The 27,085-nt window shown below is 43.2% G+C and overlaps 1 protein-coding gene across 1 annotated transcript in view; it reads right to left on the minus strand.

Annotated features, from left to right (window-relative positions):
• The window catches only part of LOC132392275 (thrombospondin-type laminin G domain and EAR repeat-containing protein-like), a 106,828-nt gene extending 80,581 nt beyond the window's left edge, over window positions 1-26,247 (minus strand). The window contains exons 1-3 of the mRNA XM_059966102.1: window positions 26,001-26,247; window positions 7,195-7,415; window positions 87-325 (exon numbers count right to left, since the gene is read on the minus strand). Of these exons, the coding sequence (XP_059822085.1) occupies window positions 87-325; window positions 7,195-7,415; window positions 26,001-26,082 (542 nt within the window). The 5' untranslated portion in view covers window positions 26,083-26,247. The remainder of the gene's footprint in view (window positions 1-86; window positions 326-7,194; window positions 7,416-26,000) is intronic.
• Window positions 26,248-27,085: the final 838 nt, after the last annotated feature.

A 27,085-nucleotide genomic window follows, 5' to 3' on the forward strand; every position in this document is an offset into this window, starting at 1 on the left:
GGCAGGTGAGGGAGTGTTGTGTACTAGCTGTGGACTGCCAGCTGAAAGGGCTGCTGCAGTCTTGGCCAAAGGGTTTGGTTACTCACGTGTCAATAGGAGAGCTGCAGTCCACAGTGAGAGACACGAAGTTGGCTGACACAGCCAGTACCAAGGTGTGCCACTGGTGGTCAGCCAGGTAGATGTCCTGGAACGTCACACGCTCCCTGTGGCTGTTGGGCAGGCCTCCCTGGGCAAACTCCAGGTGAAGCTTGTCAGGCGAGATCCTCAGCCCCAGCAACATGTTGTTTAAGTCCTCTTCAATCAACGTCAAAATGTATTCGTTCTTCTAGAGAGCAAATAAAATTCACATCATGAGCAGGTTTTCTGATACATCCATAGGACACACACATCTCAGCACCATTGTGTCTGTGTCTTGCTTCCATGCACTGATCCCAGCTCCAGTCTGACATTTGCATTGTGCAGCTTCATTGCAAGCACTAAAATAAAACTATAAGGCTCAGGAGCAGAATTAGGCCATTCCGTCCATCAAGTCTGCACCACTATTCTATCAAGATTGGCTTATTATCCTGTTCAAAACGGTTTTCCTGTCTTCTCCCCTGTAACCTGTGATACTCTCACTAATAAAGAACCTATCAACCTCCACTTTAAATTTTTCCAAATAATTGGCCTCCACAACCATCTGGGGCAATGAAATTCAACAGATTCACCACCTTCTGGCTAAAGAAATTCCTTCTCATCTTCGTTTCAAAAGGATGTCCTGAAATTCTGAGTCTGTGCCCTCTGGTCCTTGACTCACCCTCCAGACAATATCCTCTCCACATTCCGTCTATAAAGGCCTTTCAATATCTGCTACATTTCACTGAGATTCCCTCATTTTTCTGAACTCCAATGCGTACAGTCCCAGAGCCATCCAGCGCTCCTCTTTTCGTTCCCAAGATCATTCTTGCAAGCCTCCTCTGGACCCTCTCCAACCACAGTGCATCTTTTCTAAGATAAGGCGACAAAACTGCTCACAATGCTCCCAGTGCAGTCTGGCCAGTGCTTTATAAAGCCTCAGCAATACATCCTTGCTTTTATATTTTAGTCCTCTTGAAATGAGTGCTAACATTGCATTTGCCTTCTTCACCACCGACTCAATCTGCAAGTTAAACTTCAGGGAATCCTGAACGAGGACTCCCAAATCCCTTTGCACCTCTGATTTCTGAATTTCTCTCCCATTTAGAAAACACTTTGAGACTTTATTCCTTTTACCAAAGCGCATGACCATACACTTAACTCAACTGTATTCAATCTGAACCCTCTTTGCCTATTCTCCTAATCCAAGTCCTTCTGCAGATTTCCCATTTCCTCAACACTACCTGCCCCTCCAACCATCTTTATATTGTTCACCAGCTTGGCACAAAGCCATCAATTCTGTCATCCACTTCATTGACATATAACGTGAAAAGAAGTGGTCCCAACACCAGACACCGCTAGCACTGTTCCCTCTAAGCTGTGTAGGAGTTGAAATGCCCCCACGCTCATTGCCTTTGGTGCCATGCAGTTGGAATTTTCTTTCGTATGATGTTGTATTAAAATGCCACACAGTTTTCAGGCCATGTAAAAATTTAGTGCTCAGAGCAATAGTTGGTCCATGCAGCAAACAACCAGAAAAAAAAAAGGCTCTTTTATTCCCTCTCTTTGTCTCCCGCCAGTCAGCCAATCTTCTATCCACACTAGCATCTTTCCTGTTTCTGGTCAAGATGGTGCCAGCGAACAGGATTCCTCCGGCGTCACCTTCCTTTCTTTTTCAATCTTTTTATTAATATCAACATGATAAGATTAATACATAGTTATTGGGATTACAAAATTACAAAATTAAAATGAACATAAAAGGATACACAAGCAATAAGTACAATATAGTTAAGTCTTCCCAAATCATGAATGATACAACTATCATATAGACGAAACAAAAACAAATTGGTATATAATGTTGAAAAAAAACAGAAAAGAGAAAAAGAGAGAAAAAAAATTAATACCCTAAGAAAAACTAATTTAACAAACTAACCACTAACTAATAAAGAAAAAAAGGAAAAAGGGAAAGAGAAAAAAAGGGCTGTTTATAGTATCTATAAAAAGACAAAGTATCATCAGTGTCCCCAACTCTGATCCTCTCTACATATACATATATATATATATATATATATATATATATATACACACACACACATACACACACACACACATACATACACACATATATACATTATATTATAAATATTATATAATTTTATATATATATAAAATCAAAATCGGAAAAACAAATAGGATTGGAACAGGGTCAAATTACATCATGTGAAAATATTGAATTAATGGCCTCCAAGTCTTTTCAAATTTAATAGGAGCACTTCTATTATGACACTTCTAATTTTTTCCAAATTTAGACATAACATAGTTTGAGAAAACCAATGAAATACGGTAGGGGGTTTAATTTCTTTCAACAAAATAGATCTTCTAGCCATTAATGTAATGAATGCAATCATCTGACAAGCAGAAGAAGATAAATGAATTGACTCCATCTTTGGTAAACCAAAGATTGCAGTAATAGGATGAGGTTGTAAATCAATGTTCAATACCGTGGAAATAATATCGAAACTGTCTTTCCAATATTTTTTCAAAAGCGGACATGACCAAAACATATGAGTTAAAGAAGCTATATCAGAATGACATCTGTCACATATAGGATTTATATGGGAATAAAAACGATCCAATTTATACTTGGACACATGAGCCCTGTGCACAACTTTAAAGTGTATCAATGAATGTTCAATATTTGAATTGTTGGTTAAGGGATTTGGATTTATCTCCTACCCCTCATTGGGTAAATCTGGAAACTAAATCTGTACAAGGATTTTCATTGGGTTCTATTTTAGGGACTTTTCTTCCCTTTGCTCTTTCTAAATTGCATAAACGAATTGAGAATCCAATAGTTAAACACACTATGTATATGGTTTCAATTTCGGAAATTTTTTGGGTTGAATCAATTTGTTTTAGCAATTCCTAATGTATCCAATTTATTTTTTCATCCCTCTGTTATGGACCAAGCTTATTCAGCTTGGAAGACTAAAGGTATACTATGATTTTCTGATTTATTTTTGGACAATTGTTTTATGTCTTTTGAACAATTATCTAAAAAATATAATTTGCCAAGATCTCATTTTCTTTTTTAAAAAGATATTTACAGATTAGGAATTTTTTTAAACACTGTACTTCCTAGCTTTCCAAATCTTGTTCCTTCAGGTATTTTGGAGAAACTGTTAAAACTAAATCCTTTTCAAAAAGGTGTAATATCAAATGTTTACAATATAATTATGAAAATACATTCAGAGGCCTTTTATAAGATTAAAAATGATTGGAAAAGAGAACTTAACTTTACTATCACTATTGAGAATTCAGCATCATCTTCCAATAGCAAATCTTTTAAATAATTTCTGTGTTTTTTTTTCTATACCTTCTGCTTGTTCTTTTTGTCTTGTTTGTGTTACAAAAACTGCAGGGGCCTGTGACGTGCAGATGGAAATCAATTGAATGATCTAGTGTCCCCGGTGTGTCTGGAGAGCTGCCTTGTGGAAATCAGAGACGTGGACCCGGAAAGGAACGGGAACACAAGCTGAGTCTTGGAAAAGACCAGAGACAAGAAGCAGGGTCATGAATGACTCCATTTCAAAATGGGATCAGCGACCGCTCCCACTGGATGCCACCCAGTCAGTGATCTCTCCCTACAGAGGCCACCGAGGTGAATGCGGAGGGTGTCAGCAATCGCTCCCAACGGAGCTGGACAGTCAGTGATCAACTCCAACGGAGGCCACCGAGGTGAATGCGGAGGGTGTCAGCAATCGCTCCCAACGGAGCTGGACAGTCAGTGATCAACTCCAACGGAGGCCACCGAGGTGAATGCGGAGGGGTCAGCAGTTGCTCACAATAGAGGCCACCGGGCATTCAGATCAGGCATTAGTTCTGAGTCATGGAAGGACCGTTCGATGTTCTGAGATTTATGTGATTGAGTTGTACTTTTTAGTGGTCTCGTTCAGTTTTTCGGCATTTTCTTTCTTGTGAACATTTGGTGGTTGGGTGACCTGCTCACCTGTTGAGTTTAGGGGTGAACTCATTGAAACCTACCTAATATTGAGTTGATATGGAGGAGGATGTGTCCAATAGTGGGAGGGCCTAGGACCAGAGGGCACAGATTCAGAATAGAACGGTGTTCCTTTAGCACAGAGATAAGAAATTTCTTAGCCAGAGGGTGGTCAATTCAACGAGTGGAAAGTCGCAAGGCTGTGGGACCAGATGGCAACCCAGGGCGAATACTCAGGATGTGCATGGTACAACTGGCTGGGGTGTTTACAGACATTTTTAATCACTCCCTCTCCCAGTGTAGAGTGCCCTCCTACTTCAAAACATGCACCATTGCCCCTGTACCAAAAAAGACCAAGGTAACATGTCTGAATAACTGGCGTCCTGTCGCACTCACCTCAATGATAAGCAAATGCTTTGAGAGGCTGGTCAGGGATTACATCTGCAGCTTGCTACCATCCAAACTGGATCCCCTACAATTCACCTACTGACACAACCGATTGACAGACAACACAACAGCCACAGCTCTACATACCGTCCTTACACATCTGGAGAAGAAGGATGCTTATGTGAGAATGCTGTTCTTCGACTGCAGTTCAGCATTCAACACCATAATTCCAGCCAGGCTCAACAGGAGGTCAGAGACCTTGGCCTTGACCTTGCCTTGTGCAGCTGGATCCTGGACTTCCTGTCAGATTGCCAGCAGGTTGTGACAATGGGGTCCCTCACCTCTACCCCTCTCACTCTCAACACAGGAGCCCCTCAGGACTGTGCACTGACCCCTCCTTTACTCCCTGTATATCCATGATTGTGTTGCTACCCACAGCTCTAATCTGCTAATTAAATTTGCTGACATCACTACATTGATTGGCCTAATCTCAAACAATAATGAGGTGGCCTACAGGGAAGAAGTCATCACCCTGATACAGTGGTGTCAAGAAAACAACTTCTCCCTCTCCCTCAATGTCGCAAAAACAAAGGAGCTGGTTGTGGATTACAGGAGGAATGAAGACAGGCCAACCCCTATTGACATCAATGGATCTGGGATTGAGAGGGTAAACAGCTTCAAGTTCCTCGGCATCCACATCTCCGAGGACCTCACGTGGTCTGTACACACCAGCTGTGTGGTGAAAAAGGCACAACAGCACCTCTTTCACCTCAGACGGTTGAGGAAGTTTGGTATGGGCCCCCAAATCCTAAGAACTTTCTATAGGGGCACAATTGAGAGCATCCTGACTGGCTACATCAATGCCTGGTATGGGAACTGTACCTCCCTTAATCGCTGGACTCTGCAGAGAGTGGTGCGGACAGCCCAGTGCATCTGTAGTTGTGAACTTCCCATGATTCAGGACATTTACAAAAACAGGTGTGTAAAAAGGGCCTGATGGATTATTGGGGACCTGAATCACCCCAACCACAAACTGTTCCAGCTGCTACCATCTAGGAAACAGTACCGCAGCATAAAAGCCAGGACCAACAGGCTCTGGGACAGCTTCTTCCACCAGGCCATCAGACTGATTAACTCACACTGATTTGAATGTACTCTATATTACATTGACTGTTCTATTTATTATAAATCATTACAAATTGCTATGATTGCACATTTAGACAGAAATGTAAAGTTTTCCTCCCCATGTATGTGAAGGATGTAAGAAATAAAGTGAATTCAATTCAATTTAATTCAATCTAATCTTGGAATTCATTGCCACAGATGGTTGTTCAGGCCAAGTCACCTGTTATATCTAAGGCAGTGGTTGATAGGTTCTTGATTAGTAAGGACATCAAAGGTTACAGGGAAAAGGCAGGAAAACAGGATTGAGAAGGATAATAGATCAGCCATGATTAAACAGCAGAGCAGATTCAAAGAGCACGTGGCCTAACTCTGCTCCTGCGTCTTACGATCTGATTGTTGGAAGGAACAGTAGAGTCCTTTAGGGTCTTTGATGTGCTGCTAATATATGGCCGTCCTGCAAAAATAGGTTAATTGGCCAGTGTAAATTTCGGTACATATAGGTGAGTGGCAGAATCGGTGGGGGGGGGGGGGGTGAGTGTGGGAGTTGGGGGGTGGATTTGATGAGAAAGTGCAAAGAGTAAAAAATTGGGATTAATGTAGATCAGTGTAATTGGGTGTTTGATGGCTAGCACAAACACGACAGGCTGAATGGTCTGTTTTCATGTTGTATCTCTCTGTGACTTTCATAGGAAAGAAAATACTGTGGATTATGAAAACCTGAAACAAAATGGAGGTATCAGCAAACCTGTCGGCATTGAAGCACAGAGAAACAATGTTGATATTATAGTGCCTTTTGCCATTTGCTGTTAGGGTTCACATGTCCTTGTTGTTACAAAGTGAAGCAAGGATAGACCACTATTCAACACAATCATGAGGGCTACTGCCCCCTTCCTGTCCAGCCCTGAAGGGTTTCGGCCTGAAATGTCAGCTGTTTATTCTTCTCCATAGAAGTTGCCTAACCTCTGGATTTCCTCCAGCACTTTGTATATGTTCCTCATGATATCCAGCATCTGCAGAATCTCTCATGCTTATCATCTGACTGCACACTCTACTTCATATTCTTGTCCGCCTGAAGCTATGCTTCTCAAGAACTTACATACCTTCCTAATAATAGTCAGACTTCTTCCTCTACGGTTTAAAGGAGTTCAAAAGATTAACAGTCTTCTGAAAGAAAATAAATAACTTAATCCCTATCTTAAATAGGCAACAACCTTTTCCTTTAAATATGACCCCTAGTTTCAGACTCTCCAGGAGAAGGAAACATCTTCTCCACGTGCACCATCCCAACATCCCTCAGGACCTTATACTTCAATGGAATCATCATTCACTCTTCTGATCTCCAGTCGATAGATGTCTGTCCAATCCTTAAACTCCAGTGAGTACTGGCCCAGAGCCATCAAACATTCAAATGTTTTTTTTTTACAATGTTGCACCTGAGTGTATCTGTTATATTTTCGTTATGGACTCATTTCTCAATGTTCAATGCCAGGTCTCTTGTCGGTGACTAAACAAACTTCTAGGGCAGTGTGTCAAGTAGCTTATTAATACCCCACCAGTTTCAGAAGTACCTTTAATGTTATGCTGTTCAGTTTCAGTGTGATGACAATGGAGAATTCTGCTGGGAAATAATGACAGACTTTGAAGATGAGAGAGGCGGAGAAGCTGACTGCCTTCGTATCCTTACTGAATCGCAGCCCACGGACGCCATGTTCCTGGACCATCCTGATTCCGTCTATCTCCATTCGAGGGGCTTCAGCAACTTCTGATAGGAGATCCAGTGGTTGTAAATCTGAAAAGAGTCACTAATGTTAATGACAGAAATTGGAGTGCATCAGCAGGCGGTAATTTATTGCAATGCTAGAATTATACTCGTGGAGTTCTAGCGCCTGAGAAGTATCCTGGTTGCATCATGGCCTGGTATGGCCATTACAGGCAAAGCCCTCCCCACTATTTAGAAAGAGCACTGCAACAAGAAAACAGCACCCATCATCCAATCCTCACTGTCTTCTTGCTAACACCATTGGGAAGGAGGTACAGGAGCCTTAGGTCCCACATCACCAGGTTCAGGAACAGGGATCACCCTTCAACCACCAGGCTCCTGAATCAAAGTGGAAAACTTCACTCACCTCATCAATGAACTGACTCCACAACCTGCAGACTCACTTTGCAGCCACCAAATGAACACCATTTACAGAAGCCCTAGACTAATCTCATTTTTATTCTCCACCCACCCTGCTCCCATTCCCAACAACTGGCTGGACTCTGCTACTCACCTATAGCGCGAGGGGGTGAGTAACCAGTAATTCCATCAACCCACTCATCTTTTGGATGTGAGGAATGTGAAGTACTCTAAAGGGAACACTATCATTCACAGGGAGGATGTGCTCACTCCACTCAGACAGCACCCGAGGACAGAGTTGGACCAGAGGCAGTGCCAGCTGTACCACTGGACAGTTAGCTCTCCTTTCATAATCTTCTAAATTAACCGTGGCTTATATACTTTGAGCAGAGTGCTTCCCCTACAAACAACCTGGACTCCACACAACTGCAGGATTGTCGTGGAGTACCGTGCATTTGGCGTATTGTGAGCAGTTTTGGACCCCAAGTCTAAGAATGGATGTGCTGGCATTGGAGAGGACTCAGGAGGTTTACAAGAATGATACCAGGAATGAAAGAGTTAATGTATGAGGAGCATTTGCTGGGTGTGGGCTATACTCACTGGATGTTCAAAATCAGAATCAGGTTTAATATCTCTGGGATACATCATGAAATATGTCATGGCAGTAGTGCATTGCAGTACATAATAATAAAAACTATAAATTACAATAAGTATATACATATAAATTAAATTAAACAAGTAGGACAACAAGAGAAGATTAAAAATACTGATGTTCTGTTCATGGGTTTGTTGCCCATTTAGAAATCTTATGGCAGTGGGGAAGAAGCTGTTCCTGAAATGTTGAGAGTGTCCTTAGGCTCCTGTACCTCCTCCTTGATGGTAGCAATGAGAAGAGGGTGTGTCCTGGTTGATGGGGGTCCTCAGTAATGGATGCTGCCCTTTTGAGACATCGCATTTTGAAGATGTCCTCAGTGCTGGGGAGAATAGTTCCCATGATGGAGCTGGCTGAGTTTACAACTTTCTGCAGTTTTGGCCCCTCCATACCAGTCAGTGATGCAACCAGTTAGAATGCTCTCCGTGGTGCATTTGTAGAAATTTGTTAGTATCTTTAGTGACATACCAAGTCTCCTCAAACTCCTAATGAAATATAGCTATTTATCATGTCTTCTTTGTAATTACATCAATATGTTGGGCTCAGGTTAGATCCTTGGAGAAAGTGACACCCAGGAACATAAACCTGCTTACCCTTTTCACTGCTGATTCCTTGATGAGTGCTAGTGTGTGTTCCCTTGATTCCCCCTTCCCGAACTTCACAATCAATCCCTTGGTCTTACTGACATTAAGTGCAACACTACTCAACCAGCTGCTCTATGTCATCCTGTACGCTTCCTCGCCACAATCTCAAATACTGCCAACAATAGTTGTGTGGTCAGCAAGTTTATAGATGGTGTTTGAGCTATGCCTAGCCACACAGTCATGGGTATAAGAAGAGTAGAGGAGTGGGTTAAGCACACACCCCTGAGGTGTGCCAGTGTTGATCATCAGTGAGGAGGAGACATTATTTCTGATTTGTAGAGACTGGGGTCAGCCAGGAAGTCTAGAATCCAGCTGCAGAGGGAGGTACAGAGGACCGGATGTTGGAGCTTGTTGATTAGAACCGAGGGTGTGATTGTGTTGAACACTGAGTGGCCTGATGTAGGTATTACTATTGTCCGGGTTATCCAAGGCTGAGTGGAGAGCCAGTGAGATTGCACCTGCTGTAGACCTTTCATGATGATAGGCAAATTGCAGTAGGATGGGTCCTTGCTCAGGCAGGAGTTGATTCTAGCCATGACAAACTTCTCAAAGCACCTTATCACTGTAGATGTGAGTGCAACTGGATGATAGCCTTTGAGGCAGCTCACCTTGCTTTTCTTGGGCACTGATATGATTGTCAGCCATTTGAAGCAGGTGAGAAATTGACAATGTCCTTGAAAACTCCCACCAATTGGTTGGCACAGGTCTTCAGAACCCCACCAGGTACACCATCAGGGTCTGACGCCTTACAAAGCGTCACCCTCCTGACATCAGCCTCTGAGACAGAGATCACAGGATCACCAGATGGCACAGGGATTCATACAGTTGTAGTCTTATTCTCCCTTTCAAAAGGTGCAAAGGCGTTGAGCTCATCTGGGATGAAGCATCACAGCCATTGTTAGGTTTCACACTGTAGGAAGTAATGGCCTGCAAACCTGCTAGAGAAGACGCACATCCGATTCCTTAACCTCAATGGGAATTGTTTTTACCCTTAAAATAGACTTCTTTGGGTTGTACCTGGACGTATTGTATAGTTCTAGATCTCTGGGTACAATTCTGATTTTATGTTCTAAATTAATATCCGATTCCATGAATTAATATGTAATATTCACATACATTCAGTGGCCACTTTATTAAGTACACCTGTACACTTGCTTATTCAATCAAATATCTAATCAGCCAATCATGTAGCAGCAACTCAATGCATAAAAGTATGCAGACCTAGTCAAGAGGTTCAGTTGTTCAGACCAAATGTCAGAATGGGGAAGAAACATGATCTAAGTGATTTTGACTGTGGAATTATTGTTGGTGCTAGACCAGGAGGTTTGAGATTCTCAGAATCTGCTGATCCCCTGGGATTTTCATGCATTACAGTCTCTGGAGTTAACAGTGAACAGTTCAATAAACAAAAAAAAAATTAGGGAGCAGCAGTTCAGTGGGCAAAAATGCTTTGTTAATAAGAGAGGTCAGAGAAGAATGGTCAGACTGGTTCAAGCTGACAGGAAGATAACAGTAACCCAAGTTACCATGTGTTACAACAGTGGTGTGCAGAAGAGCATCTCTGACACACAGCATGTTGAACCTTGAAGTGGATGGGCTATAGCAGCTGAAGACCACAAACCTCCTGGACCTAATATTGCACCGTACTGCTGTCGCAAAACAAAATAATTTACAACACACTGTATATCAGTGATAATAAACCTGATTCTGATCAGGTGCATCATATCAGCTGGATTGAGTCAAATTGGATGACATCAGATTCTTTGACAATAGTGACCTCAAGAGAATGTTAATAACCACATACGCATTCAGCTTTTCTAGATTAAGTTGGTTAGGAAGCTTCACCCTCGCCTTTTGTATACATGTTGAATTTCACCATTATTGAAGAGGGGGTCTCAGTGAAGTTCTTTCCTTGTGTTGGCTGTTTAAATACTCATTTTTCTCTCAGGACTGTGTGACTGATTTTGAAACTTTGTTCTGATTCAGCGATTATGAGGTTGCTCCAATCAAAGATCTAATCATTTCTAATCCATCCTTCTCTATGTATGTTGTCCCATTGTACCTCATTTTGAATTTTCTCACTTTCACTTATCAACTTTATATTGTAACTTTCTTATTTGCTGCTTCACATCGTCCTATTCTTATTTGTTGCTCAATATAGCTCTATTCACAAGCTTCCCAAAGCATTCTAGACTATTAAAAATTAGCTGTACCAATAAAATACAAATATTATCAGCTATGCTCTACAGGGCATTTTTACTCATAAGATTGAAACTGGTATAGTCATTATCTATATCTCAGTGTGTTGTTTATTTAAATATACTCAGTTCTCACCATCACTTCATATGTGCTCTCATCCGAGTCACATCATATCATCCTTTCTCATTTGACACATTTTAAATCACCTCAAACTAATCTTTCATGATCTGGTTTATCTCATTCTCTCTTACCTGACACAATATATATGTATGGTCATTTGCTGTTTGTCTTATCTGATGTTGTTTTATATTAGGTAAGACAAAGAGTTAAACTGTACCACAGAGGCAAAATTCAAAAGGGCAAAGAATGCAGGACTAAAACTGCACGTAGCAATTGGAATAAGGTGGACGAACTTGTGGCGAAATTAGAGATTGGTCAGGATGATGTTGTGGACATCACTGAGTCGTGGCTGAAAGGAGGTCATAGTTTGGAGCTCAACATCAATAAATATACTTTGTACCGAAAGGACAGACAGGAAGATAAGATGAAATTACATCTTTAGACAGAGGTGACATGGGATCAGAGAATGTTGGATCTTTGTGGGTGGAGTTAAGAAACTGCAAGGGTAAAAAAACATTATGGGAATCATATATGGGCCTCCAAATAGTAGCCAAGATGTGGGGTTGAGATTGCAAAGGGAGCTGGAAAAGGCATGTAATAAAGGTACTGACACAATTGTAATGGAGGATTTCAATATGTAAGGGATTGGGAAAATCAGGTTGGTGTTGGATTGCAAGACAGGGAATTTATTGAATGCCTACAATATGGCTTTTTAGAGCAGCTTGTGCCTGAGCCTACTTGGGGAAAGGCTGTCTTAGATTGGGTGTTGTATAATAACCCAGATCTTAATGGAAAGGAACCCTTAGGAGGCAGTGATCATAATATGATTGAATTCATACTGAAATTTGAGACAGAGAAGCACAAGTCACAAGTATCAGTATCACAATGGAATAAAGGGAATTATAGAGGCATGAAAGAGGAGCTTGTCCATGTGGATTCGAGGAGGATACTGGCGGGAATGATGGCAGAACAGAGACGGCTGAAATTTCTAGGAATAGTTCACAAGGCACTGGATAGACATGTCCTACAGACTAGTCGTTCCCAAAAGGCAGGGGTAGGCTTTCCTACAGACTCTCACAGCTACCTGGACTATTCCTCTTCCCACCCTGTCTCTTGCAAAAATGCTATCCCCTTCTCACAATTCCTCCGTCTCCATCGCATCTGCTCTCAGGATGAGGCTTTTCATTCCAGGATGAAGGAGATGTCTTCCTTTTTTAAACAAAGGGGCTTCCCTTCTTCCACCATCAACTCTGCTCTCAAACGCATCTCTCCCATTTCCCGCACATCTGCCCTAACCCCATCTGCCCGCCACCCCACTCGAGATAGGGTTCCCCTTGTCCTCACCTACCACCCCACCAGCCTCCAAGTCCAACGTATAATTCTCCATAACTTCTGCCACCTCCAACGGGATCCCACTACCAAACACAATTTTCCCTCCCCCCCTTCTGCTTTCCGCAGGGATCGCTTCCTACGCGACTCCCTTGTCCACTTGTCCTCCCCCCCCCATCCCTTCCCACCGATCTCCCTCCTGGCACTTATCCTTGCAAGCGGAATAAGTGCTACACCTGCCCTTACACTTCCTCCCTCACCACCATTCAGGACCCCAGACAGTCCTTCCAGGTGAAGCGACACTTCACCTGTGAGTCGGCTGGTGTGGTATACTGCATCCGGTGCTCCCGGTGTGGCCTTTTATATATTGGTGAGACCCGATGCAGACTGGGAGACTGTTTCGCTGAACACCTGCGCTCTGTCCGCCAGAGAAAGCAGGATCTCCAAGTGGCCACAAATTTTAATTCCACGTCCCATTCCCATTCTGATGTGTCTATCCATGGCCTCCTCTACTGTCAATATGAAGCCACACTCAGGTTGGAGGACCAACACCTTATATACCAGCTGGGTAGCCTCCAACCTGATGGCATGAACATTGACTTCTCTAACTTCCATTAATGCCCCTCCTCCCCTTCTTACCCCATCCCTGACATATTTAGTTGTTTGTTTTTTTTCTCTCTCTCTGCCCATCGCTCTGCCTGTTCTCCATCTCCCTCTGGTGCTCCCCTCCCCCTTTCTTTCTCCCTAGGCCTCCCATCCCATGATCCTTTCCCTTCTCCAGCTCTGTATCACTTTTGCCAATCTCCTTTCCAGCTCTCAGCTTCATCCCACCCGCTCCGGTCTTCTCCTATCATTTCGCATTTCCCCCTCCCCCCACTACTTTCAAATCTTACTATCTTTCCTTTCAGTTAGTCCTGACGAAGGGTCTCGGCCCAAAACGTCGACAGTGCTTCTCCCTATAGATGCTGCCTGGCCTGCTGTGTTCCACCAGCATTTTATGTTTTGTTTGAATTTCCAGCAACCGCAGATTTCCTCGTGGTAGGCCATTGTGGCTGACAAGGGAAGTCAGGGACTGCATAAAAGCCAAGGAAAGGGCATGTAAGGTACCAGAAGTGAGTAAGAAGTTGGATGATTGGGGAGCTTTTAAAATCTAACAAAAGGCAACTAAAAAGCAATATAAGAAGGGCAAAGATGAAATACAAGGGCAAAAAAATATCCAGTAATATAAAGCAGGATATTAGAAGTTTTTTTCATTTGTATAAAGAGTAAAAGGGAGGTGAGAATTGATATTGGACAACTGGAAAGTGATGCTGGTGAGGTAGTAATGGAGGACAAAGAAATGGGGAGTGAGTACCATTGCTATTACAGAGGAAAAATGCTAGGCAAACTCAAAGGTCTTAAGGTTGATAAGTCACTTGGACCAGGTGGACTACATCTCAGATTCCTTAGAGAGGTTGCTGAAGAGATAATAGATACATTGGTCATGATTTTTCAAGAATCACCTGATTCTGACATGGTCCCGGAGAACTGGAAGATCACAAATGTCACTCCACTCTTTAAGAAGAGAGGAAGGAAAATGAAAGGAAATTATAGGCCAGTTAGCCTGACCTCAGTGGTTGGGAAGGTGTTGGGGTCTATTATTAAGGATGAGTTTTCAGGGTACTTGCAGACTAATGATAAAATAAGTCAAAGTTAGCATGGGTTCTGTAAAAGGAAATCTTGCCTAAAAAATCTGAGTTCTTCAAGGAAGTGAAAAGCATGGTGACAAAGGAGAGGCAGTGGATCTCATTTACTTGGATTTTCCACAGGCCTTTGATAAGGTGCCACACATGAGGATGCTTAACAAGATAAAATCCTTTGGCATTACAGGAAAGATACTGAAACAGATAGAGAAATGGCTAACAGACAGGAGGCAGCATCTGGGAATAAAGGGGGTCTTTTCTGGTTGACTGCTGGTGACTAGTGGTGTTCCCAGGGGTCAGTATTGGAACCGTTATTTTTCACAATTGTTTGTCAGTGATTTAGATAATGAAACTGATGGCTTTGTGGCAAAGTTTGTAGATGATATGAAGATAGATGGAGGGGTAGGTAGTGCTGAGGAAGTAATGTGATTGTAAAAGGACTTCGACAAACTGGAAGAATGGGAAAAAAGGCAGATGGAATACAGTGTTGGGAAATGTATGATAATGCATTTTCATAAAAGGAACAATAGTATGGACCATTATCTAAATGAGGAGAAGGTTCAAATATCAGAGGTGGAGAGGGATTTGGGAATCCTTGTGCAAGACTCCCATAAGGTTAATTTACAGGTTGAACCTGTGGTAAAGAAGGCAAATGCAATGTTGGCATTTATTTCCTGGGGAATTTGACAAGGTGCCACACATGAGGCACTTACCAAGTTAACAGCCCATGGTATTACAAGAGAGTTACTGGCATGGTTAGATCATTGGCTGATTGGGAGGAAGCAGTGAGTGGGAATAAAAGCCTTCTTTTCTGGTTGCCAGTGACTAGTGGAGTTTCGCAGGGGTCGGTACGGGATTCCTTTTTATGCTGTATATCAATGATTTAGATGATGGGATAGGTGGCTTTGTTGCCAAGTATGCAGATGATACAAAGATTGGTGGAGGGGCAGGCAGTGTTGAGGAAAAAGGTAGAATGCAGAAGGACTTAGTCAGATCAGGAGAATGGGCAAGAAAGTGGCAAATGAAATACAATGTTGGAAAATGCATGGTCACGCACTTTGGTAGTAGAAATAAATGTGTGGACAATTTTCTAAACAGCGAGAAAATGCAGGAATCTGAGATGCAAAGGGACTTGGGAGTCCTTGTGTAGAACACCCTGAAGGTCAACTCACCACTTGAGTCGGTGAGGAAGGCAAATGCCATGTTGGCATTCATTTCAAGAGGTCTAGAGTACAAGAGCAGGGATGTGATGCTGAGGCTTTATAAGGCAGTGGCGAGGCCTCACCTTGAGTATTGTGAATGGTTTTGGGCCCCTCATCTTAGAAAAGATGTGCTGGCATTGGAGAGAGTTCAGAGAGGTTTACAAGGATGATTCCAGGAATGAAAGGGTTATCTTATGAGGAATGTTTGGTGGCTCTGGGTCGGTACTCGCTGGAATTCAGAAGGATGAGGGGGGATCTCATTGAAACCTTTCGAATGTTGAAAGGCCTAGACAGAGTAGATATGGAAAGGATGTTTCCCATGGTGGGGGAGTCAAGGACAAGGGGGCACAGCCTCAGGATAGAGGGGCGTCCTTTCAAAACAAGGCTGCAGAGAAATTTTGTTAGCCAAAGAGTGCTGAATTTGTGGAATTTGTTGCCACATGCAGCTGTGAAAGCCAGGTCGTTGGGTGTATTTAGGGCAGAGATTGATAGGTTCTTGATTGGACATGGAGGAGGAGATTAAAAAAAAGAATCAGCCATGATTGAATGGTGGAGCAGACTCAATGGGCCAGATGGCCTAAATCTGCTCCTATGTCTTATGGGCTTATGGTCTTAATAGAATATAAAAGCAAGAAGATAATGCAAAGGCTTTAGAAGACATTTAGAGTATTGTCAACAGTTTTGGGCCCCATATTTCAAAAAGGAATGTATTGTCAATGGAGAGTGTCCAGGAGGTTCACAAGGATGAATCCAGGAATGAAGTGGTTAATATATGAGGAATGTTTGGCAGCTTTGGGCCTGTACTCACTGGAATTTAGAAGAACACGGGTGTGGGGGGGGGGGGGGGAATCTCATTGAAATCTACCGAATGTTGACAGTATGTCTCCTGTGGTGGGCACAGAATCTAGAGGACACACCCTCAAAACTGAGGGGCAGCCTTTTAGAACAGAGGTAAAGAGGAATGTTGTTATCCACAGAGTGGTGAATCTGTGAAATGTTCTGGCACAGACTATGGTGGAGGCCTAGTTTAAGGTGGAAGATGATCATTTCCTGATTAGTCAGGCATCAAGGATATGGCGAGAAGGCAGGTTGAGTGGGATCTGGGATCAGCCATGATGGAATGGCAGACAGCATGGCAAATGTTAACCCCTTCATTCCTGGAATCATCCTTGTGAACCTCCTCTGGACTCTCTCCAATGACAACACATCCATTTTGAGATATGGGGCCCCAAAACTGTTGACAGTACCCTAAATGCGGCTTGACTAATGTCTTAGAAAGCCTCCGCATTATCTCCTTGCTTTTATATTCTATTAAGATCATAAGACATAAATGGCCTAACTCGTATGTGTGCCACTGTACTGACTATTTCCCCTACATTAACTAATGACCTGTTCCATTTACAATTCTTCAATAAATGAGGCATTCTATGTCTGTGTGTTCAAAGATCAAAACAACTGGCTGGCATGGAATGAACCATGGCAAGGAATGTTTCTACTATAAATGTGGCAGACAGTGAGCACCACAAGACACAAGACAGAGGCTAACCACCTATCTCTGATATTCATTGTCATCATTACTGAGTTTCCCACCATTAACATTCTAAGTGACACCCATGATGAAAATCGCAAATAAATACGTTGACTGGAAGAGCAGATGGTATCTCCACAAGGTTGGCTCACTTCCTGACTCTCTACGTCCATATTCAAAATCCTTATGGAGTGCTCTTCATTTGCCTGGATGAGTGCAGCTCCAAAGCTCATTAGAAGTTTGACACAGTCATGAACAAAGCAACACACTTGATTGACACCCCCTTTGGCAGCTAAACATTCATTGCCTCTATCACCAGCGCTTGGTGACTTGATGTCTGTCAGACGATGCTGAGGATGTTCTACAAGTCTGTGGTGGCCAGTGCTGTCATGTTTGCTGTTGTGTGCTGGGGCAGCAGGTTGAGGGTAGCAGACACCAACAGAATCAACAAACTCATTTGTAAGGCCAGTGATGTTGTGCGGGTGGAACTGGACTCTCTGACGGTGGTGTCTGAAAAGAAGATGCTGTCCAAGTTGCATGCCATCTTGGACAATGTCTCCCATCCACTCCATAATGTACTGGTTAGGCACAGGAGTACATTCAGCCAGAGACTCATTCCACTGAGATGCAGCACTGAGCTTCATAGGAAGTCATTCCTGCCTGTGGCCATCAAACTTTACAACTCCTCCCTCGGAGTGTCAGACACCCTGAGTCAATAGGCTGGTCCTGGACTTATTTCCACTTGGGAAAATTTACTTATTATTATTTAATTATTTATGAATTTTATATTGCTATATGTCTACACTATTCGGTGCGACTGTAACGAAACCCAGTTTCCCTCGGGATCAATAAAGTATGTCTGTCTGTCTGTATGGACTATCCTCACAAATCCATTACAATTACTCATCAAGATCACTCTGAAAGAACCACCTAAACCAAAGACCTCCATCACCAAGGCAGTCAAGAGCATGTGAATGATCACAATACTACTTATAGGTTTCCCTCCACCTCCCTGACTTGGAAATGCGCTGCCCCTGCTGTTGCTGGGTCTAAATCTTGGAATTTCACATCTAACAGCATTGTGACAGTATCTGCCCTAGAAGGGCTTAAGCAATTCAAAATAGTAACTCTTCACCATCTTCTCCAGGATAACTATGATGGACATTAAGTGCTCACCACATCTGAACAATTAAATAAAATTATATCATTCAATTCTCAACTATCTTACTGTAGCCTCTATGCTCACTGTAGCTGCATTTTAACTCCTCGTTTATCACAGTGTTTATTGTGTCATTTTCACTTTTTGTCACATGCAATGAGTCTTTGTTATTTGTAGTGCAATGTTTTACCAACCTAATGTCCGTAGGACCATAAGATATAATAGCAGAATTAGGCCATTCAGCCCATCGAATCTGATCTGCCATTCTAAAATGGTTAGCTTATTTTCACATTTCATCTTTTTTTCTCTTTATTGCTTATTTAAATGTTTTCTATTGGTTTTTAAAGGCTTCCCAATCCTCTGGATCCCCACTAATTGCATGCCCTCAATTTTGCTTTTATCCTGTCTTTTACTTTAAGGAAATAACAAGCAGGGTAGACAAAGGAAAGTTGGTGGGTGGATTTTCAGAAGGCCTTTGATGAAGTGCTGCACAAGAGGCTGTTAACAAGATAAGAGCCCACGGTATTACAGAAGAGATACTAGCATGGATAGAAACAAGGGAAAAATCTGCAGATGCTAGAAATCCAAGCAACACATACAAAATGCTGGAGGAACTCAGCAGGCCAGGCAGCATCTAGGAAAAAGAGTAAACTGTTGATGTTTCAGCCTGAGACCCTTCATCAGTCCTGCTTACGTCAACTATTTACACTTTTCCATAGATGGTGCCTGGCATTAGGGTCTCAGCCCAAAACATCGACTGTTTACTTTTTTTCCATAGATGCTGCCTGCCCTGCTGAGTTCCGTCAGTGCTTTGTGTGTGTAGCATGGATAGAAGATCAGCTGACTGGCAGGGGAGAAAGAGTGGAAATAAAGAAGGCCTTTTCTGATTGAATGCCGATGACTAATGGTGTTTCACAGGTGTAGGTAATGTGACCGCACCTTTTCACATTATATGCCAATGATTTGAACGACGGAATTCCTGTCGTGTCATCCTGTAGAAGGGTCTCGCCCTGAAATGTTGACCGTACTTTTTTTTCCATGGATGCTGCCTGGCCTGCTGAGTTCCTCCAGCATTTTGTGTGTGTTGCTTGGATTTCCAGCATCTGCAAATTCTCTCTTGTTTGTGGATGATGGAATTGATGGACTTCTGGCCCAGTCTGCAGATGATATGAAGATATGCAGAGGAGCAGGTAGTGTTGCAGAAGTAGGGAGGCTGTAGAAGGACTTAGACTGATTAGGAGAACGGGCAAAAAAGTGACAGATGGAATATAGTTTAGAAAAGTATATGGTCATGCACTTTGGTAGAAGGAATAAAGGCATAGACTATTTTTTAAACATGGAGAAAATTCAAAAATTAGAGGTGCAGAGGGACTTGGGAGTCCTTGTGCAGATTTCCCTGAAGGTTAACTTTCAGGTTGAGTTGGTGGTAAGGAAGGCAAATGCAATGTTCGCATTAATTTCAAGAAGACCAGTATATAAAAGCAAGGAAGTAATGCTGAGGCTTTATAAGGTATTGGCCAGACCACACTTAAGTATTATGAACAGTGTTGGTCCCCTCATCTAAGAAAAGATGTACTAACATTGGAGAGGCTCCAGTTGAGGTTCCCAACTCCAGGAATGAAGGGGTTAATGCATGAGGAGTGCATTGCTGGAGTTTAGAAGATTGAAGGGAATCTCACTGAAACCTATTAAATATTGAAAGGCATAGACAGAGTGGCTGTGGGGAGAATTTCTTTAGCCAGAGGGTAGTGAATATATGGAATTCATTGCCACAAATGACTGTGGAGGGTAAGTCATTGGTATATTTAAAGAGGAGGTTAATAGGTTCTTGATTAGTCAGAGCATCAAAGTTTAAAGGGAGGATGCAAAATAATGGGGTTGAAAGGGATAATAAATCAGCCATGATGGAATTGTGGAGCAGACTCAATGGACCTTACTCTGCTCCAATATCTTAATTTTCCCTTGTCAGCCACAGTTGCCTATTCCACCCTTTAGAATGCAGCTGCTTCTTTGGGATGTGTCTATCCTGCACCCTCCAAATTGCTCCCAGAAATTCCAGCCATTGATTTTCTGTCGTCATCCCTCACAGTGTCCTCTTACAATCAACTTTGACCAGCTCTCTCTCATGACTTTATAGTTCCCCTTAATCCATTGTAATACTGATACATTTTAGTTTATCTTCTCCTTCTGAAACTTCAGGTTTCATCATTGTATGATCAGTGGCTCCTAAGGGTTCCTTTACCTTAAGCTCCCTAATCAAATCTGGTTGATTACACCATACCCAATCCAGAATTGCATTTTCCTTGTTGGGCTCAATCACAAGCTGCTCCAAAGAGCCAACTCAGAGGCATTCTATAAATTCCTTCTCTTGGGATCAAATACCAACTTGATTTTCCCAATCTACCTGCATACACATTCCCCATGATTATCAGAACATTGCTCCCTTTTACATGCCTTTTCTATACTCGATTTTAATTTACACCCCACATCATGGCTACTGTTTAGGGGCCTTTATACAAGTCACATCAGACTCTTTTTACCCTTGCAGTTGTTTAATTCTACCCAAAAGGATTCGACATCTTTCAACACCATGTCACCTCCTTCCAAGAATTTGATTTCAGTTTCTTTACTGGAGCTGACCACTCCCTCTGCCTATCTGCCTGTACTTTTGATATGAAGTGTGTCTTTGGATGCTAAGCTCCCAACAATGATCTTCTTTCAGCCACGACTCAGTGAAACCCACAATGTCATACCTGCCAATCCCTAAATGCCCCTATTAAATCATCCACCTTATTCCATATACCGTGTGCATTTAAATCCTTTATTCATCACCCTTTGCAATTTCCCCCCCCCCCCCCCCCCCGTGTTCCTGGAAGATTGAACAAGTTCGGTCTTTATTCTTTGGAGTGTAGAAGGCTGAGGAGGGACTTGATAGAGGTATTTAAAATTACGAGGGGGATAGATAGAGTTGACGTGGATAGGCTTTTTCCATTGAGAGTAGGGGAGATTCAAACAAGAGGACATGAGTTGAGAGTAAGGGGGCAAAAGTTTAAGGGTAACACGAGGGGGCATTTCTTTACTCTGAAAGTGGTAATTGTGTGGAACGAGCTTCCAGTAGAAGTGGTAGAGGCAGGTTCGGTATTGTCATTTAAAGTAAAATTGAATAGGTATTTGGACAGGAAAGGAATGGAGGGTTATGGGCTGAGTGTGGATCAGTGGGTGAGAATAAGCGTTCGGCATGGACTAGAAGGGCCGAGATGGCCTGTTTCTGTGCTGTAATTGTTATATGGTTATACTGTCTGACTCTGCTATGTCATTTTCTACATCATCGCATTTTGCAGCAACATCTTTATATCATCTATCTTTGCACTGATGTACTCTGACCCTTTGATGTATGGACTTCCCTGTCTTGCATGCCAGATTATTATTTGTTTCAATCTCTATTGTTTCTTCTTCACAATGCATAATGCCCCTCCTTACTTGTGACATTACATATTTACTGAATTCATCCCCCACACTGTATTTAAGCCAAATTCTGTTTAATGAGAAAGTCACCCGTACCCATCATTTGGATTCCAGATGTAAACATTTAACTCTTTTGCAGCTGGAAAGCAGGAGTGGACATTGTCACAGAGGTAATCAGGTCAACCAGAAACTCCAGGAATATTCTACAGCACAAGGCAAGGCCAGACTGTCCTCTGTCAAAACCATTAAGTTTGTGGAATGCTTCTGAATACTTACAATGTTCCAAAGTGTTTTTAAAATAGTATTTATTTTAAAATTTGTGATAAGTAAACATTAAAAAAAATTAAAGCACTGAAACCGCATACACAGTTGTAAACCATGTACACCTGTTTTGATGACACAAGTAAAATCTGTATAAAAGTAAATGAAACATTGAATCCTCTGCCAGTTTTCGACTAAAAGATGATACGGGAGAAAATTTCCTTGTATAAATTCTGGGCAAAGTTCATTCTTCACTGCTGGACACCATGCAAAGTCTGTCAGCAGAACATAAAGACAGATTGGCCAGCAGAGATCTGCCAGTGAGTTCAGGGCTTGGGTCTTTTAGATGGGACTTTAAACTAGAATCTCAAGTAGATGTAGTGGCTTCACAGCTTGATTCCAAAGAACGGGGGATGGGGGGGGGGGTGTTAGACAATATTCATGTCCCAATCAAGATTGGGATTAAGAAAATAGTTTAATGGCTCATTATCACAATGACAGCTTGTGAGAGCTGACTGTTGTAACTAATTGTAAGGCCTAATGTGGAAGCTCATTGTGGGGGCTAACTGTCATAGGTGTGGGAACTAGTTGTGGTAGCTAGCTGAGGGGTTTGCATGTACAGAAATTGGTTGCTCTATTTCTAATGTTATGTTAGTGATACACCAATAACCACAGTTTGAAAAGTACCTCATTGGCTGTAAAGCAGAAGAGGTCATAGATATGAAATCAGCAATACACAGTAAATGCAGGTCTTCCTTTCTTTGTCACCTATTCTATCGGTAACTGTTCCACTCTCATTCAACTTGCTCTTATTTTTGTTTGCACCTCTTACATTATGTCATCAGTTATACTGAAAAACTGTTTACAAATGCTTTTCACCTGTTACACTTGGTAAAATTTCATCCCCACCCATCACACACTGCTCACTCACCACTCACACCCTCACGCCACAATATTATTTTCCCCTCCCCACCTGCTCCTCGTACACTGTCAGTGTTGTCTCTTCTCACCTGTTAAACTCTTCACTGTTTTAATCCCACCTGCCAACAACAATTGTCTGGTTTTCACCAGAATCATTGTGTTCTATCTCGTTCTCACCTCTGATGCAGTAAGGGCTTGATCCTCACTGATTAATAATCGATTGTCGCGTTAATTTGTTTTGAGATAATTTTATTTTTTATTTGATCAAATCTAACCTTACTTAAAATGTTTTCATTGTTTACCATTTGTTTAATTTTTTATTTGATTCCGAATTGGGGGGGGGGGTATTACAGATCTCACAGTTCTGACACATATCACACTAGAAACTACAAACTTAGAAGTTTGTATAGATTTGGCAAGTCAACTAAAACTTTGACAAACTTCTATAAATGCACAGTGGAGAATATACTGGTTAGTTGCATCGCAGCTTGGTATGGTAACACCAATGCCCAGGGACAGAACATTCTGCAGAAAGTTGTGTATACAACCCAGTCCACCACAGGTTAATGCCTTCCTACCACTGAGCACATTAATAAGGAGCAATGCCACTAGCAAGTTGCACCCATCATCAAGGACTCCCACCATCCAGCCTCATTAGTACAACTGGGCAGGAAGTACAGAGGCCTTTGGTCCCACACCACCAGCTTCAGGAACAGTTATTACCCTACAACTAACTATCAGGCTCCTGAACCAGTATGGGTAATTTCATTCACCTCAACTCTGAAATGACTGCATAACTTACAGATTCACTTTCAAGTACTCTACAACTTACATTCTTAGTATTATTATTTTTTTTATCACTTGCAAAATTTGTCTTCTTTTGCACATTAGTTGTTTCAGCCTTTATGCATGTCTAGTTTTTCATAGATTCTACTATTTTCATGTAAACACCTGCAGGAAAATTAATCTCAAGGTAGCATATGCTGACATATTTGTACTTTGATAATAAAGTGACTTTAACTCTAACATGAAAGATGCTGGGAGTGGTGTTTCCTCAGTACCTGCAGGAGAGTGGGATAGCCCTCCACACTACAGCCAAGTAAAGACAGGCAGGATGTAGCTGCACTCTCCTCCAGCACATTCACTCTAGGTAAACTTTCTATTTGCCTCATTCCCAACTGTCAGAAGACTGCCATCTCATTCCCATGTGTTAAATTGTGCTTTGCCTCATTCTTTCATGTCTCAAAGTGTTCTGTTGTGTTCTCACCTGTTCTGTTGACCATTTCCTGTCACACCGGACACGGTATGCTCTCAGCTGTCACAAACACAGCAGAAACTGTAGTCTCAGTCTGGACTGTCACACTATATCTGTAGTAGTTCATTACAGACCACACACCTGGGTTGCAAACATCTTTTTTACGGTTGAGCTCCCATGATATTACAAAATCAAAAATTCTGAGTTACATCCATACCTTTGTCAGTGGTAGAACTAGATTCCCCTTCTCTCTACACCAATGGTTCCTGACCTTTATTTTAATGTCATGGACCCCAGGATGGGAATTCCTGCTCTACACTTTTACTAATTGTGCTTTTGATGCTATTCATTACAGTGCTGTGGAGGAATGGTTAGCACAGCAAATGATTTGTGCGTTTTCCTGCTGAGGTTTGTAGAAACAGAAGCCATTCATTACTGGGGGACTGTAATGCTACTGCAGAGCATTGATTACTGATCTCCTACGTGTTTCTGCCATCTGGACTACCTGCTGTAGGTATTTTGAGGCACTGGCAAGTATCACCAAAATGTCTCCATGGAATCCACTGAATTCGGTGAAAGGACAAGTGAGCTAACATCAGCATCCTCTCCCAGACCTGGAGCCCCAGCACCCTGATTCCTAGTTACACAGCCGCTGACCACAGCATTCAGGCGCCTGGCGCCAGAGACCTCACACTCTGATTCGAGCTCTGTTACATGAGGGGGTTACCAAGACAACAACAAAAAAATCAAGGCCGTGCGCAAGTCTCCTGGGAACCAGTGGGGCAAAAGCACTCAAAGTGCAGAAGGAACCTTTGGGATCCAGCATCGTAAGCACACCAGTAACACCGGGTCCGAGGCGAAAGGAGCGCATCTGAGAAATGGCCTAACCCCTCCTTCTGCGGAAGAACACCCTCACTGGCCTCATCATGGCAGGTTGGCATGGCAACTGCTCTGCCCAACATCTCAAAGAATTGCAGTTGTGTACCACAGTCCAGTTCTTCACACAGACCAGCCACCCCCCTACTCACTTTGTCGAAACCTCCCAACGCCTCCGGAAAACACCCAACATAATCAAGGACCCCTCCTACTCGGATCATTCTCTCTTCTCCCCTCTCCCGTCGGAGACAAGTCTGAGGGCAAAAGTACCACTAGACTCATGGACCATTTCAATCCGGCTTCTATCAGGTTCTAATGAAGCCCTCGTACACTAAAAGGCGACTTTTGATCTCCCAGTCTAGTTCATCGTTACCCTCGCACTTTATGTACTTGCGGAATTGTCACTTTGTTTAGCTTGTTGTATAATTTACGTTTAATTTATGCGTGTCCTCATCTGGTAAAGTACTATGCCGCTGCTAGGAAAAGCTCGTTTTCGTGGTATTTATGCCCAATGCCGATGACAATAAAGTTGAATTGCCTACCTGCACTGCACCCTCTCTATAACTGATACACTCTGATCTGCATTGTGTTTCTTTCCAATGGCCACGAAGTTACTACGTGCGGATTGACCTGCCAGGGCGGGGGGGGGGGGGCACCTTCCACTGTATTTCGGTACAGGTGGCAATAATAAGCGATACCGACACCAATCATTCACCTCGGAGCCCACCAAACCAGGGTAGAAGTAAATCACCCTCGATGCCACACCAATAAATTCATACGGTCAGTGCTGACTGCACGTTATCCGTCGCCTTGGATGTGCTGTTACCTACACTGCTCCCAATTCCACCTGTCACGCGTTGCCGCGGGCTCGGGGGACTTCCCGCGGACCGTCACATTCCCCGTGGTCTCGGGTCCCCCTCCACGCCACTCTCCGGTTGCCCCGTCCGCGTGTGAGCGCTCACCTGTGCACGGACCGTGCCCTCCGGCCAGATTGATGTCCACTCCCAAGTGCAGGACCGCGCAGATCATCAGGTAAGCAGACATCAGGATTTCTCAGTCACATCCAGAAACCGGAGCCCTCCTGTCCGACCATCCCCTTCCGAAAGCCCCGGGAAATTCAGGCAGCTCCCGCTCGCCTCCTGCATCACAGGGGAGGTTGTCGGAGCGCGCAGACCCGCTGGCCGGACCTCGCCTCTCCGACCATCGCTGATCCCGAGGCTGGGGAGAAAGCAGGAACTCTCCCTCCGGCTCACCTGTTCGGATTTGGAGTCGCTTCCGAAGAATGAAGGCACCGAGCGGTGATGAGACTTGATTGGTTCGCTGTCAACTCCTCTTTTAGACGGGAGTCCCGGCGGGTGGGGTAAAGTTCCAGACGGTCTGCCCTCCCTTCATGACATCAGCAATGCAAAATGCCCCTCCAGCCAAGTCATCTCCTGGTCGGGGTTTCCGCCCGAGGACACCGGAACCGCCAGCCGGTATCTGCAGTGGAGTGGAGGAAATCCCCTCTCGGTGCCTTTCTCCAGGCTCACAGACTCCACCTGCTCAGTTCGCCCCGTGGACGGTGGGGGTGCGAGTTTGGCAGAATGTCGGCAGGCTCAAGATGCAACAGAGATGGAGGCTGAGAGGGATAACGTAATACGAATTTCCCTCCACCCAAGGATTGTTCACGTGGAACAACTGTTAGTTGTCGGCGCATGTTCCTGGTGGCATGTCTCAAAGTGGAAATGCTTATCAATCGAACGGAGTTCGCGAAGACCAGGAGCGACCCGCCCACTCTCACGGGCCAGCAACGATTCTTTCCAAATATTTAGCTAGTCCCACCTCGGAAGTCTACTCACGCCGTATTGTCAGATCACAATTGTGTTGAAAGCAAAAAGAACACTTTTTATCTTTTTCCTATGAATTATCATCAATCGGGAAGAATTTTTGCTTAAGCCGTTTATAAATTTGAACGGGCTGCAACGTGGTGTAGATGGAGAACTCTTCGCCATCTCTCCGAGCTCGCGAATCAGACCCCAGCACACTGCCGAAGTAACACCCTTTTCTT

This window comes from Hypanus sabinus, chromosome 4 (genome assembly GCF_030144855.1).
Source record: "Hypanus sabinus isolate sHypSab1 chromosome 4, sHypSab1.hap1, whole genome shotgun sequence".
Taxonomy (NCBI): domain Eukaryota; kingdom Metazoa; phylum Chordata; class Chondrichthyes; order Myliobatiformes; family Dasyatidae; genus Hypanus; species Hypanus sabinus.